The 12,932-nt window shown below is 35.4% G+C and overlaps 1 protein-coding gene across 1 annotated transcript; it reads right to left on the bottom strand.

Moving 5' to 3' along the window:
- Window positions 1-11,374: 11,374 nt before the first annotated feature.
- Window positions 11,375-12,536, bottom strand: LOC110891660 (EPIDERMAL PATTERNING FACTOR-like protein 2). Its single transcript, XM_022139310.2, has 3 exons — window positions 12,241-12,536; window positions 12,085-12,119; window positions 11,375-11,779 (listed from the first exon to the last, which is right to left on the bottom strand). Exons 1-3 carry the CDS (start codon window positions 12,338-12,340, stop codon window positions 11,522-11,524), a joined length of 393 nt encoding a protein of 130 aa, XP_021995002.1. The 5' UTR covers window positions 12,341-12,536; the 3' UTR covers window positions 11,375-11,521.
- Between the last annotated feature and the right edge of the window lie 396 nt (window positions 12,537-12,932).

Below are 12,932 nucleotides of genomic sequence, written 5' to 3'. Positions count from 1 at the left end.
CGCGCTATGATCGGATCTCTTATGTACCTCACAGCATCAAGGCCAGACATAATGTACCCAACATGCCTGCTTGCCAGATATCAAGTTAACCCGAAGGCCTCACATCTTGCTGCTGTTAAAAGGATTTTTCGTTATTTGAAGGCGTACCCTGACACCGGTCTGTGGTACCCTAGGGATAATAACTTTGAATTGGTAGCTTTCAGTGATTCTGATTTTGGCGGATGCAAAATCGACGGCAAATCCACAACGGCTGGATGTCAGTTCTTAGGAAATCGCCTAGTCACATGGCAGTGCAAGAAGCAGACGTGTGTAGCTACATCAACATGCGAAGCTGAATACATTGCTGCCTCAAGTTGTTGCTCACAAGTTCTTTGGATCCAACAACAGATGCGGGACTACGGTTTTGAATTCCTAACTACTCCTATTTACGTTGATAATTCTGCTGCTTTAGATATCACTAAAAATCCTGTGCAGCATTCAAAGACCAAACACATCGAAATCAAATATCACTTCATACGTGATTGCTTTGAGAAAAGGCTAGTCGATGTTGTTAAGGTCCACACCGATGACCAACGTGCCGACTTATTTACCAAAGCTTTTGACAAATCAAGATTTGACTTTTTATTATTGGTAAACGGCATTAAGGTCAAGCAAGAGTAAAACCAACATCGGAAAATCATTTTTGTAAATATCTTTGTGTTTTTAAATTTGTCTTAATTTATTGATTTTAGGGGGAGTAAATCCAAAAATCTGAAAATACAAAAACATCGAAAAATTTCAAAAACACAAAAACAATAGAAAATCAAAAATGAGTTTCCTGGAGAGCAAAAGAGAAAATGATAGTACATCAGTGGTCTATCCAAACCTCTTTAAACCTTAAATGAAAAACGATAAGCAGCTCTATATAAGATGTATCGGTAGGCTCACAATCATTTTAAAGTGTGCAGGGTGATATAAATCTTAATCGACTGAAGATCAGGTGGGAACCATTCATTGGCATATGGTCTTAGTACCGAAATTTCGTTTGATAGATTGCCGAGGTTCTGAGATATTCGGTCTTTATGCTGCTTATCATCTGGGTATCATGGTTGTATCTTTTACCGAAAAATAACGGGGACGCAAGTCTAGATCTTCCATGATACTATACACACGTGTACATATTTACATACTGCATTCGACCTCAATAAGTGATAAACAATCACATGTCCAATCAAATAAGTGATAAATATCACATTTATCCGGGTGTCAAGTTCGTCTCTCTGCTGTACGGAAGTACTGACCTGTTCATGGACTTGCACCTGTGCCCTCATGCATATGAAAATCAAGTTCCTCATCAATAAGTGATTATATCACATAGGACTTGTTTTCAAATCAAAATAAGTGAGTATCTCACATTTTATACGGTCAAACAGATGATAATCGGTATACTCACCGGTAAGATGAACCCTCGTGCATACCTTGATACGGGAATGTGTCGTGATGTGGATGAACACCGGTCGGTAAGTATAAATCACACATTAACGTATCCTCTAAACATGATTACATCTGATAAGTTGAGCTTAAGTGGACAACAATACCGATAATTGTTATAGGATGCTTGTCTTAATGTTAACTAATTGAACAACAAGAGTGTTTTGGCATGACCGTACACTGATATGATTCTCTTACCCTCGAAACTCACAAAAAGAATGTCTGGATATATTTATTTACTGCTTAACTTTTATTGTTTTTCTTTTAAAACAGTTTCGTCGTTTGGTGCATATCAGCACGACATTAGCGGTGATGTCGTTTGATAACACTCAAAGGATTTTAAATTGTTGTCTTTTAATTTCAAAAATACCAAAAATATTTTAGGCTTGTTTTAATATAAACTTTATAAAAGCCAAAAAGATTTTATTTCTGCTTTATTTTCGATTGTACGATGTTGGAGCTCGAGTCTTCGTTACCTGAAACCTGACTGAAAACCGAATTGACTAAATCTTCATAAATGGTCAAAAATTTGCATGTTTGAAAGTTAAAAACTAAAATTGACAAATTTAAACTTTCAAACTGTCGGACGGTGTTTGATTATGACATGGTCATTCGTGTGTCATTTGTTTATACTATATTCCAAGCAGTTGTTCTCATTACGCGTTTAGATTTCTTGCATGTGCAGATTCTAAAGGCTAGGAGAACATGGTCGATGACAAGCTTTGGAATGAAGACACGACGAGAAGGCGCTCAAGAGATGAAGATGATCGAGTTGCCGCTGGCCATCATCAACACCACAAGGATCTCACTTCATAAAGATAAAGTGTTTTCACGAGCATAACTCAAGGGGGAGCTTATGTTAAGGGGGAGTTTGTCAACACACTTCCTACATGATACGGGTAGTTTGTTGATACACTCTCTGCTTTCAAGACGTGAAGACTTTGAAGATCCTCCGACTTTGAAGACTTGAAAGGACATCAGAGTTTTGAGAACTCGAAGACCAAAGACCGTCGAAGTTCAAGACGAGTCCACATTTATTGGAAGACAAAGACAAAGCTACAGCCAAGGGGGAGTTTGTTGGTGCACTTGTGTCTGTACTTTGTCTGTATTCGGTCTGTATGTAAATGATGTCCTTGTCAGTCCTGTAAGTTGACCAAGTCAACCATCCTCCGGTTTGATTTGGACAACAGTTGAAAGATGTTCTGATCGAAGGATAGCCTCGAAGGATATACCTGATCCTTCGAGGTGATCGAAAGATATGGTTCGACCATGGTTCGACCATTAGACCTCGAAGGATGATCCTTCGAGGTCCATGCTGATCTTTCGTGTAACATGTGGTCGACAGATGATCCTTCGGACCATCTGTCGAATCCTTCGGACATAGCATCTTGGGCTGGGTATAAATACCCATGCATGTGTTGAGTTTCAGATAGACACACAGACAGAAACATCCGAGAGATAGAGAGTTTCTTGAGAGCATTCTGTCCAGAACTCACACACACACTTAGAGAGTTTATAGAACATTTCTGTAAACATTGAGCTTGTAACCGAACCTTCATTTGCATTAATACAAGTTGTGTTAATCGGTGAACCCTTGTGTGTTTGTTTCTCTTCTTGCTACTAACTCGGTTTGCTTGCTAGCTTGGATTCCGCACTCGCTAGTAGGTTTGTATAACAAGGTTTGAGGTTCGTCATCCACCAGAGAGGGACCTACACCACTCTCCACCAATCATATTCTGCCAACCAAAAGGGTAGTTTGGTCATTTACCCCAAATGTCAAATCCCCCCTCTCTTAACATTTAATGTCACCAGCTTTTAAAATGTCAGATATTTTTGTTTTCTTTCACTTGTCTCTCTCCTCATTTGAAAGGAAAATCATTTGTCCATTTTTTGCTACACACTTAAGGTGTGAGAGAAACTTTATCTACCTCTTCCTATGGCCGTCACCCCTTCTCTAACCTAGATCTGATTCATTTTTTTGGCTTCAAATCACCGTGTAGAATGGAATCGAAGGGTGAGGATTCATTCTAGCATCAATTTATCGGTGTATTACAGATATAGAAGCTGAATCCGTGAAGAATGGGTGTTTAAAGGAGAGAGAAAAGAACAGTGGCGGTGGTGTTACAGCTCTTGCAGTGGCGACGACAGTGACGGCGTGACGGCAGCGACGGTGCTCTTTCCGACGGGATTCACCGTTCTGCGTAGAGAGAGAGAGAGATAGAGACGGAAAAAGAGATGCCGGTGTCGACTGTCGAGCTCCGGTGAGCTAAGGCGGCAGACGGGAGCGCCGCCGTCTGCAGCGACGATGGTGATGGTTTTTGTTGTATTTCAGTTTTGCTCAGCTGGTTCAAAGATTCGGGATGTGTTTGGCTCGGATTCGAGTTATGTTCGGGAACCGGGTTTCATTTCGGGTCGGCTCAAAAGAGTAGTTCAGATTACGGGTTCGGGTTTTGGGACGATAGCAGCCCGTGTGTTCCTCTCGATCCTCCTCATACCTCGGTTAGTAGTATGTTGTCTTTGAATATTTGTGATTCACTATAAATCTTGATTATATGATTCTCATTGTTTTAGAACATTTGTTTAAAAAATATGTTATGATTGTGTATTGAGTTTGGTTGATGACAGTAAGTTATAGGATTGATAAATGTACGAGTTGTTTTGTTGTTATTGTGTTCTCTTTCATTTTATAGGGTTTTGTATGATTGCAAAATGTTGGAGTTTTGTACTGCATAATATTCATGGGTTGTTCAAATGATACAATGGTGTTTATAATCTAAAATGTAAAACGTAAATTTTTAACGTAAAACGTAAAGCTTTTAACATAAAACGTAAAACGTATAGTTTTTTTAACATAAAACGTAAACATTTAACGTAAAACCTAAACTTCTTAACGTAAAATGTAAAACGTAAAAAGTATAACGTAAAATGTAAAACGTAAAACGTAAACTTTTTCACGTAAAACGTAAAACGTAAAACGTAAACTTTTTCACGTAAAACGTAAACTTTTTAACGTAAAACGTAAACTTTTTAACGTAAAACCTAAACTTTTTAACGTAAAACGTAAAACGTAAAACGTAAACTTTTTAACGTAAAACGTAAACTTTTATGTAAAAACTTTTTAACGTAAAACGTAACACTTTTTCTACGTAAATTGTAAAACGTAAAAAACCATGTGATAAAACGGCGCCTAAATAAGGGGCGTGAATACGGGGCATAAAAACGCCGCGAAAAAAACGGGACGTAAAAAACGACGCGTTAAAACAGGACGTAAAAACGGCGCGTTAAAAAAACGACGCTTGAAAAAGTCGAGCGTAAAAAACGGCGTGCAAAGACGACGCGTTAAGAAATAATCTGTGAAAAAGCCGGGCGTAAAAACGGGGTGCAAAAACCAGCGCGCAAAAAAATTGGTTTGTTAAAAAAATCTGAATTTAAAAATGCTTTTAATAAAAAAAATTTGTTTAAAAAATAAAAACTAATATAATAATACAAAAAAGTAATAAAAAAATAATAAAGACAAAAAGACAAAAAAGCGCAATTTTACTAAACTACCCTTTTAGATTAAAATATTAAAGACATAATAAGACAAAATGTATTTAATATTAGTTTTAGTTACTTTTAATCTCATCCATCCATATTGTTGATTTAGTGGCTATAAAGTGGTTCTCTCAGTTCTTACAACTAAAGGTGGTTTTCATTTTAGCGGTCCTATATATATATATATATATATATATATATATATATATATATATATATATATATATATAGGGAGGGGCTCATGCGAGAACCACCCTTATTGTGAGAACCTTGAGAACCAATGTGAACACAACCTAAAATAGCTAAAAAACCTAAAAAAAACCTAACCCCCACCCCCCCCCCAAAAACCTAAACCCCCCACCCCCCCCCCAAAAAACCTAAACCCCCCTCCCCCACCCCCAAAAACCTAAACCCCCCCCCCCCCCCACCCCCCCCCCCCCAAGCTAAAATGCTAAAAACTAAACCCCTAAAAAACCTAAAAAAATCTAAAAAAATCAAAAAAAAAATCTAAATTTTTTTTTTAATTTTTTAATATTTTTTATGTTAAAATCGCTACTTTTAAAAGCAAAAAAAATTTTTTTTTTTTTTTTAAAAATTAAAAATTTTTTTTTGGCTTCGAAAAGTAGCGATTTTTTTATAAAAAATATTAAAAAAATTCAAAAAAAAAAATTTTTTGTGTGATTTTTAGCTATTTTTAGGCATTTTTGGTGTGTTCACATTGGTTCTCGCGGTTCTCACAATAAGAGTTGGTTCTCGCATGATCTTCTCCCTATATATATATATATATATATATATATATATATATACATACTGTACAATGTTGCTTATCGTACATTACGTACGCTTCAATCTCAGCCGTCAGATCATCTTCCCGCATTTTAAAATCGCATGTTTTTTTTTAACAATTTCGCATGTGATAATTTTTGATGAATTCGCATGTTGTTTTTTTGTACCAATTTCGCATGTGATAATTTTGATGAAATAGCATGTTGTTTTTTTATAACAATTTCGCATGTGATAATTTTTTATGAATTCGCATGTTTTTTTGTACCAATTTCGCATGTGATAATTTTGATAAAATAGCATATTGTTTTTTTGTAACAATTTCGCATGTGGTAATTTTAATGAAATCGCATGTTAAAAAACCAACATGCGAAATTGTTACAAAAAAACATGCGAATTCAATGCAGGAAGATGATCGGACGGCTGAGATTGTAGCGTACGTAATGTACGATAAGGGCATTTGTACGTTAACCTAACCCTATATATATATATATATATAGAGAGAGAGAGAGTTAGGATCCTGTAAAAAAGACCCAAAGTGTGAGAAAGATAAGAAAGAATCTCAGCCATTAGATCTTTTGATCTAATGGTTGAGATCAATAGGGACCAAATTGTAAAATATTTTTGTTAATTGGGACTGAATTGAAATATCTAGGGGCAATTGTGTCTTTTTATCTTCATTTTGTAAATCAAACCTGCAATTTCGTTCTCTCTCATACGCTCACAATTTTCTCTCTCTCTCTCTCTTTCTTCTTCCATATTCAATCAATCGAAACCCTAAGTTAACGAGACTTACTTCCGCAGCGAGATTAACTTCCGCAACAAGTTACATAATAGTCAACAAGTACAGAACTCCGATTGAACAACTTGTGAATCGCAGTTAGTTGAATCAAACATCGAGAATTGAGAATTGAAGTATTAATCACCTGTAGATCACTGGAGACTGAAGATCAGTATGAAGATGAAGATGTTTTCATTGTTGAATTCAATCACCTACCAAAACCTTGAAACACGACAGCGGCGGCGGAGCGGCAGTGGTGGTGCCGGAAGTGGAGAAGATGATACAGAGGTGTTATATTCTTTACTGAATGGTGTTTATTTTCTTTTCTGAATGGTGTTTTTTTTTTCATTAATGGTGTTATTTTTATTTTCTGAGTGGTGTTATTTTCTTTTTCTAAATGGTGTTATATTTCTTTTACTGAATGGTGTTATATTCTTGTACTGAATGGTGTTTATTTTATTTACTGCTGAATGGTGTTTTTTTGTGTGAATGGTGTTTTTTTTTTGTGCTGAATGGTGTTATGTTTGTGCTGAATGATGTTATGTTTGTGTGAATGGTGTTTTTTTGTGCTGAATGGTGTTATATTTGTGCTGAATGGTGTTATATTTAAAACACCATGTATGAACATGCTCTGAATGGTGTTATATTTATAGACGGTTATAAGTCCTTAAATCAAGGATTTTCTCTCTCCAAATCCTTAAATCAAGGATTACCATATTTGAATTTGTTAATGCATTTACAATTATACCCTTTTCCATTAATTTAGATCTAATGGTTGAGATTCTTTCTTAACTTTCTCACACTTTTGGTCTTTTTTACAATAACTTCACCCTGTATATATATATATATATATATATATATATATATATATATATATATATATATATATATATATATATATATATATATATATATAGGGGAAGGTTCTAGGCAGAACACTAAATATTGCGAGAACACGCAGAACAAAATGATTCACTCATTTTTTCAATCCTAAAAACCTAAAAAGTAAATGAAAATGTTATAAATTTAAGATTTATTGTTTCTCACACTTGAATTTAAAACAAAATATGAAAAATTTTTAGTTTTTAAATAACCTACACACATGAAGGTTATGTGTAGGCTAAATTACCTACATGTATGTAGACTATGTGTAGTGAAAAATATATGATTTTTTTATGTATATATAATACACATATGAATGTAAGAAACATAAAATTCAAGAAATATGAACTTTAAATCCCAAAATTTAGTGATTTACAGTTGTTCTTTTTGTTCTCGCAATAAGTAGTGTTCTGTAATGATCTTTATCTTATATATATATATATATATATATATATGTAATTTTATTTAAAACTAGCCAATCTGATTGAACGGCGCAGTACAACCGATTGAACCATTTTTAGCCTGACCCGATACGGTATAAAAACCGTATTTCTAAACATTGGTTATATGTTGTCTGAAATTCCTAGGTTCATGGCTTCATGCCAAGTTTGACTCGCCAACTCATGCAACATGACTCATTTAACACTCATTTAAAACATTGATTATATATTCGTCTGACATGAATTGTACCGGTGTGGTGGTTATTGGTTTTTCAAACCGAAAACTATGATTAGAAAGGCTTAAAGGCATCACAAATTCACAATAGTGGAACCTAAAACTGTACAAGTTGGTATTTAAGCATCAAAGATCTCATTACTCAAGATTTTTTTTTTAAAACAATTTATCCATCACTTACTCATCCTTGCCTTTTTTTTCTTCTAACTAGTTACTTTTCGTCCGTGCGTTGCGGCGGAACCCAATGACTACAAAAGGCGTGTCAGCAACGGCAAACAGATACCGAATATCAAATCATAAATAAAAAGACGTGGTAAGGATAGTCACTCCGTCATAAAAAAAGCGATTTTAAATAACCTAATATATAATAATAGGACCCACACGTCCTCCACGTTGGAAATTCGGTTGTTTTCAGTTCAGTTATTACGGTGCTAACACGTTAAAATATGGATGAGCTCGGTACTGGTAACGGCAGCGAAAGTACCGATCCGGAAAATCATCGAAATTAGGTACTGGCACCGAAAATGCTCGGCACAATACGGTATGGTATTTGAAGGTAAAAATCAATAAATACAGGTATGGTGCTAGACCGGTGTCGAACCGAAAGTAACGATTCTGAAAACGCCAAAAGGTGGGTACCAAATTGGTACCGAAAATGATTTGGTATAGTAAATTTGGTACCGATACGATACCGGTTCGTTTACAGGATTTGATACGATTTGCTCATCAATATTCTAAATATCCAAGTTAATTTTACATGCTACAATTCATTCATTATAGAAAAAAACAAAAAAGAAAGCAAAATAAGTTGTTGTGTATATAAAACTTCATTCAAACGAAATACAGTTTACTTACTGTGTATGAAAAGTAATCTGAACGGTGCAATTACTTGCATTGCTGCGTTGCTACAGGATTTGATGAGCTTGGTACCAACCGTTACCGAAATCCCCAAAAGTGGGTACCGGTACCGAATATACCTAGCATGGTACGGTTCGGTACCGGTCGATACTGGTACGACACCGGTATTTAAGGGTAAAAACCGGTGAATACCTGTGCAGAACCGATACCGAAAATACACTAATTTGATAAATTTGAGACCGGTATCTATACCCGATACCATCCTAATTTTAATTACTATATGATAAAAAAAGAAACACTGTTCATTGTGTTTCTTTTTTATCATATAGTAATAGTAATAATAATTACAATCTTTTATATCTACTTTTTAAAAATAATTTATTTATTACAATAAACTGTTTAGTTTTTATAAACCACATAAGACGAAGACTGACACCATTTCAAGCATTTCTCCCATAAGATTTCCTTTCACGTTGTCTTATCCAAGTAAAGTAAACAAGTGAACCTTAACATCATCAAAGAATTTTATGTTGGAAGTTTTACTTCATTGAACACCAAATGATTATGTCTCCATAGAAATAACCGTCCCTCGTCGCTCGGTGTTCACCTAGCGTTCTTCCTGAGTATCTGCGGGGGCAATCTTGCGCGTGTCCTTACATTTTATTATTTTTATTGAATTAAAAAAATCCTAATTTTCACCATTTGACCGATAATACTCACAACTTATGAATTGTACCGTGCCACTCCCAACTTTCAACTTATTTTTCTCTAACATCCCAAACTAACTAAACCCTAACCCAGTAAGCTAACGTCAGATGCCACGTCACGAAACAAGGGCCACATCGGATCACACGTCATCAAAAAAATGTCATGTCACTAAACAAGTGCCACATCAACAAAAAAAAAATAATAACTGGGTTAGGGTTCAGTTAGTTTGGAAATATCAAAGGAAAATAAGTTGAAAGTTGAGAGTGACGTGTGTACAATTCGTAAGTTGGAAGTGTTGTCGGTCAAATGATAAAAGTTAAGGATATTTTAAATCCAATATCCTTTTTAGAATTAAGTTGTTTTATTATTAAGTATGACGAAAAAAAGGTGTAATATATATAGATTTATAATCTAAAATTCTGTATATAAATACTTGAATAGAATTAAGTTGTTTTATTAAATATGACAGAAAAAGGTGTAATATATATTTTTTTATAGATTTATAATCTAAAATTCTTTATATAAATACTTGAATAAAATGACTGGAGATGTATAAGAGCATTTAATTTTGATAGGGAAAGGACAAGTGTAAGACATTTCTGCACGCTACCTTCTCTTATTTCTTCATTAACATGTTACCATCTTTTAATTTACCACCTACTCTTCACCCAACCACACCTTATCGCTTGAAAAAAAATATATATATATATAAATGTGCTAAACGTGACAGATTAAACCCATAAATATATCCTAATCACAACATTAATTACCAAATCTCTGTATGGTTAATCAATGTCTACTCATTTATGTCAAATGATGTAAGGCCACACGGGGTGGCATCGTTATGGGCCGTGATACAATAGTATCACTCGTGGAACACCGCCCCGCCTAATTCCATCACTAGTGATGGAGTATAACGAGTTATATGTATAACGCGTTGAAAAACTTTGGTGATGAATGTGTATCTTGTATATTGTGCATTAATACTTGTACATTGGAATCCCATCACTAGTGATACCACCCCCCTACATTTCTATCACTAGTGATAGAATATTGGGTGATGACATGGCATGATTTGATTGGATAGTGAGAGTGATAGAAACTATCACTAGTGAACCACCCCTCCTCCCCTAAAGCATTACTCGCTAATATGGGGCTATTCCACTTGATAGAGACGTATATCTCTTAAAGATAAGTATTTTAGAGTAATTAGTGTAAAATATACTGAGTAATATTTGGTGTCAAAAAATGTAAAATGTAAAGTAATACACAAAACATCCCCTCTTGGAAAAAGACTAAAGTGTAGTGGAGGCACCACCGCCTCCACGTCACCAGCACCATTACGAACAAAGCAAAGGGTGGCGTCAAGGGGCTCTCTACCACTACCATGGCGGACGTTAGGAGTGTGAGAGATTGGGTCTACCCACAATCAACCAATTACACATTTTATTTTTATTTTTTAATTTTATTTTTTGTTAAAACTACTACACAAGTTTATGAATTACTCAGTAAAAACCTAGTGACTACGTGACACTGATGTGAAATGCATTTTTTAATTAATTTCCTCATCCACTACACATGTTCATAACAAATCAACTGGTTACCGTCTAAACCAAAGCAAATTAGTTAATTCGACTTGCGGAAATTGTTGAAGAGCCAACTTTAACTATCATTTTTTTTAAATTAATAAAAACCAACAAATTTTTTTATTTAAAAATCGATTCAAATGTGAACAAATAAAACCAAAGAATCTACTCAAGAGGATCTTGAAGAACTGCTCTCACTCCTATATGTACACCTATCCTATTAACCAATGTAGAATTATAAAACTCATGGGTTAAAGATATAGCTCCCACATTTGCACTTCCAACTCATGGGCTTGTAGTTTGAGCTATAATCACCTCTTGCATATGCCTCTGTGGCTCCCACTGTAGGGTTCTTGACTCCATCTATTGCAGCCTTGATATGTGGGGTTGTAGGCACTTGTATGGCCTCACAATGACCACAAGAGCCACATTTTCTTTCACATCTTGGTGGTCTTGATCCTATTTGTCCTCTTAGTATCATCTTCTCTATCTCCACCTCCACCTTCATAAATAAAAAATATATATATAAATGTTCATCAAGTTTAAACCAAAAAGGGGTTGCGCCGTTACAGCCCAGCTTGTTGTCCGTTTACCTGCCACTTGCTCGTAGGTTGTTTTGGCATATTAATTGAATCTAACCAAAAAGCTTTGCAAAAAGATAATAAAACTAAGACAACATAGTCTGGTTGCAGTGGGGCAACGGGCTCTCCAGTTTAGGGAGTGCGATGGCCTAACACAAGAAATTTGTCGTTCCAAAAAAAAAAAAAAGATAATAAAACTGATAAATTTGAGGGCTTGAGGGGTTACCTGAGAATTAGTGGGTGGTTTCTCCAACATTCTACCTGCCATAAATGAGAAAAGGTGAGTAAAATAATGCTAGAAAGTGTGATCTTGGGTGAAAATTATAAAAAAAATATGAAATTTTTATGTGGTTTTGAGAGAAAGTGAGTGACACCCATTTACCTTGAGCAAAAGATCTGAGTTGGGTTGTGAATGGAATCAAGAAAAAGAGAAGAGAAATGGTAAAAACATGTAATGATTTGGGGATGTGACCACAGCCCATTTGTGGATAGACTGATGAGTAATGGAGTGAGGATGTGAATGTGTGTGAGTGTTAAACTGTTAACTGAAGGATTTAATGAGGGAAGACTGGGAGATGTGGAGAAAAGTGATATTGAAAAGGGGTGTGTTTTGTGTTGTGTGTGTGTGTGTTTGATGATTTTATCAATGTGTGTGAACTAAACCTTATTGAGAAAGAGCAGATCAGAGCTCAGAAAGGTCGCCCATGGCTTTATAGCCTAGTGGCATCTTGGTGGTGGGATAAGGCTTTAGGACCAATAGGTCCTGGGTTCGATTCCCATAAGGGGGGTTTTCCCATGTTTATTGGGTTTCCTCCTGAATTGGTGGGGCATTATGCCTAGTGGAGATGGATATGATCGGGTGGTTCCTCTGGTGGCACGATGATACTCCAGTGGTCCGTCAGTGATCCAAATTTGCCGTTCAAAAAAAAAAAAAAAAAAAAAAAAAAAGCTCAGAAAGGTCAATTATTATGGAATCCAACACGTGTGGGTGTTTGATTTGTGGAAGTTATAAAGACTCACATTCCAAACAAGTATTAAACCCACTCTTTTGGTTTTAAATGCCTACAAACCGGA

This window comes from Helianthus annuus, chromosome 11 (genome assembly GCF_002127325.2).
Source record: "Helianthus annuus cultivar XRQ/B chromosome 11, HanXRQr2.0-SUNRISE, whole genome shotgun sequence".
Classification (NCBI taxonomy): domain Eukaryota; kingdom Viridiplantae; phylum Streptophyta; class Magnoliopsida; order Asterales; family Asteraceae; genus Helianthus; species Helianthus annuus.
Note: the sequence above shows the minus strand (reverse complement) of the source record. Positions and strands in the feature narration are given on the sequence as shown.

What these genes read in the sequence shown, in the direction of transcription:
- LOC110891660 (XM_022139310.2), bottom strand. Translation starts at nt 12,340, where the DNA reads ATGGGCTGTGGTCACATCCCCAAATCATTACATGTTTTTACCATTTCT. An exon ending in ACTCAGATCTTTTGCTCAAG is followed by an intron (nt 12,120 to 12,240) that starts GTAAATGGGTGT and finishes CATTTATGGCAG; the next exon opens with GTAGAATGTTGGAGAAACCA. An exon ending in AACCACCCACTAATTCTCAG is followed by an intron (nt 11,780 to 12,084) that starts GTAACCCCTCAA and finishes TTATTTATGAAG; the next exon opens with GTGGAGGTGGAGATAGAGAA.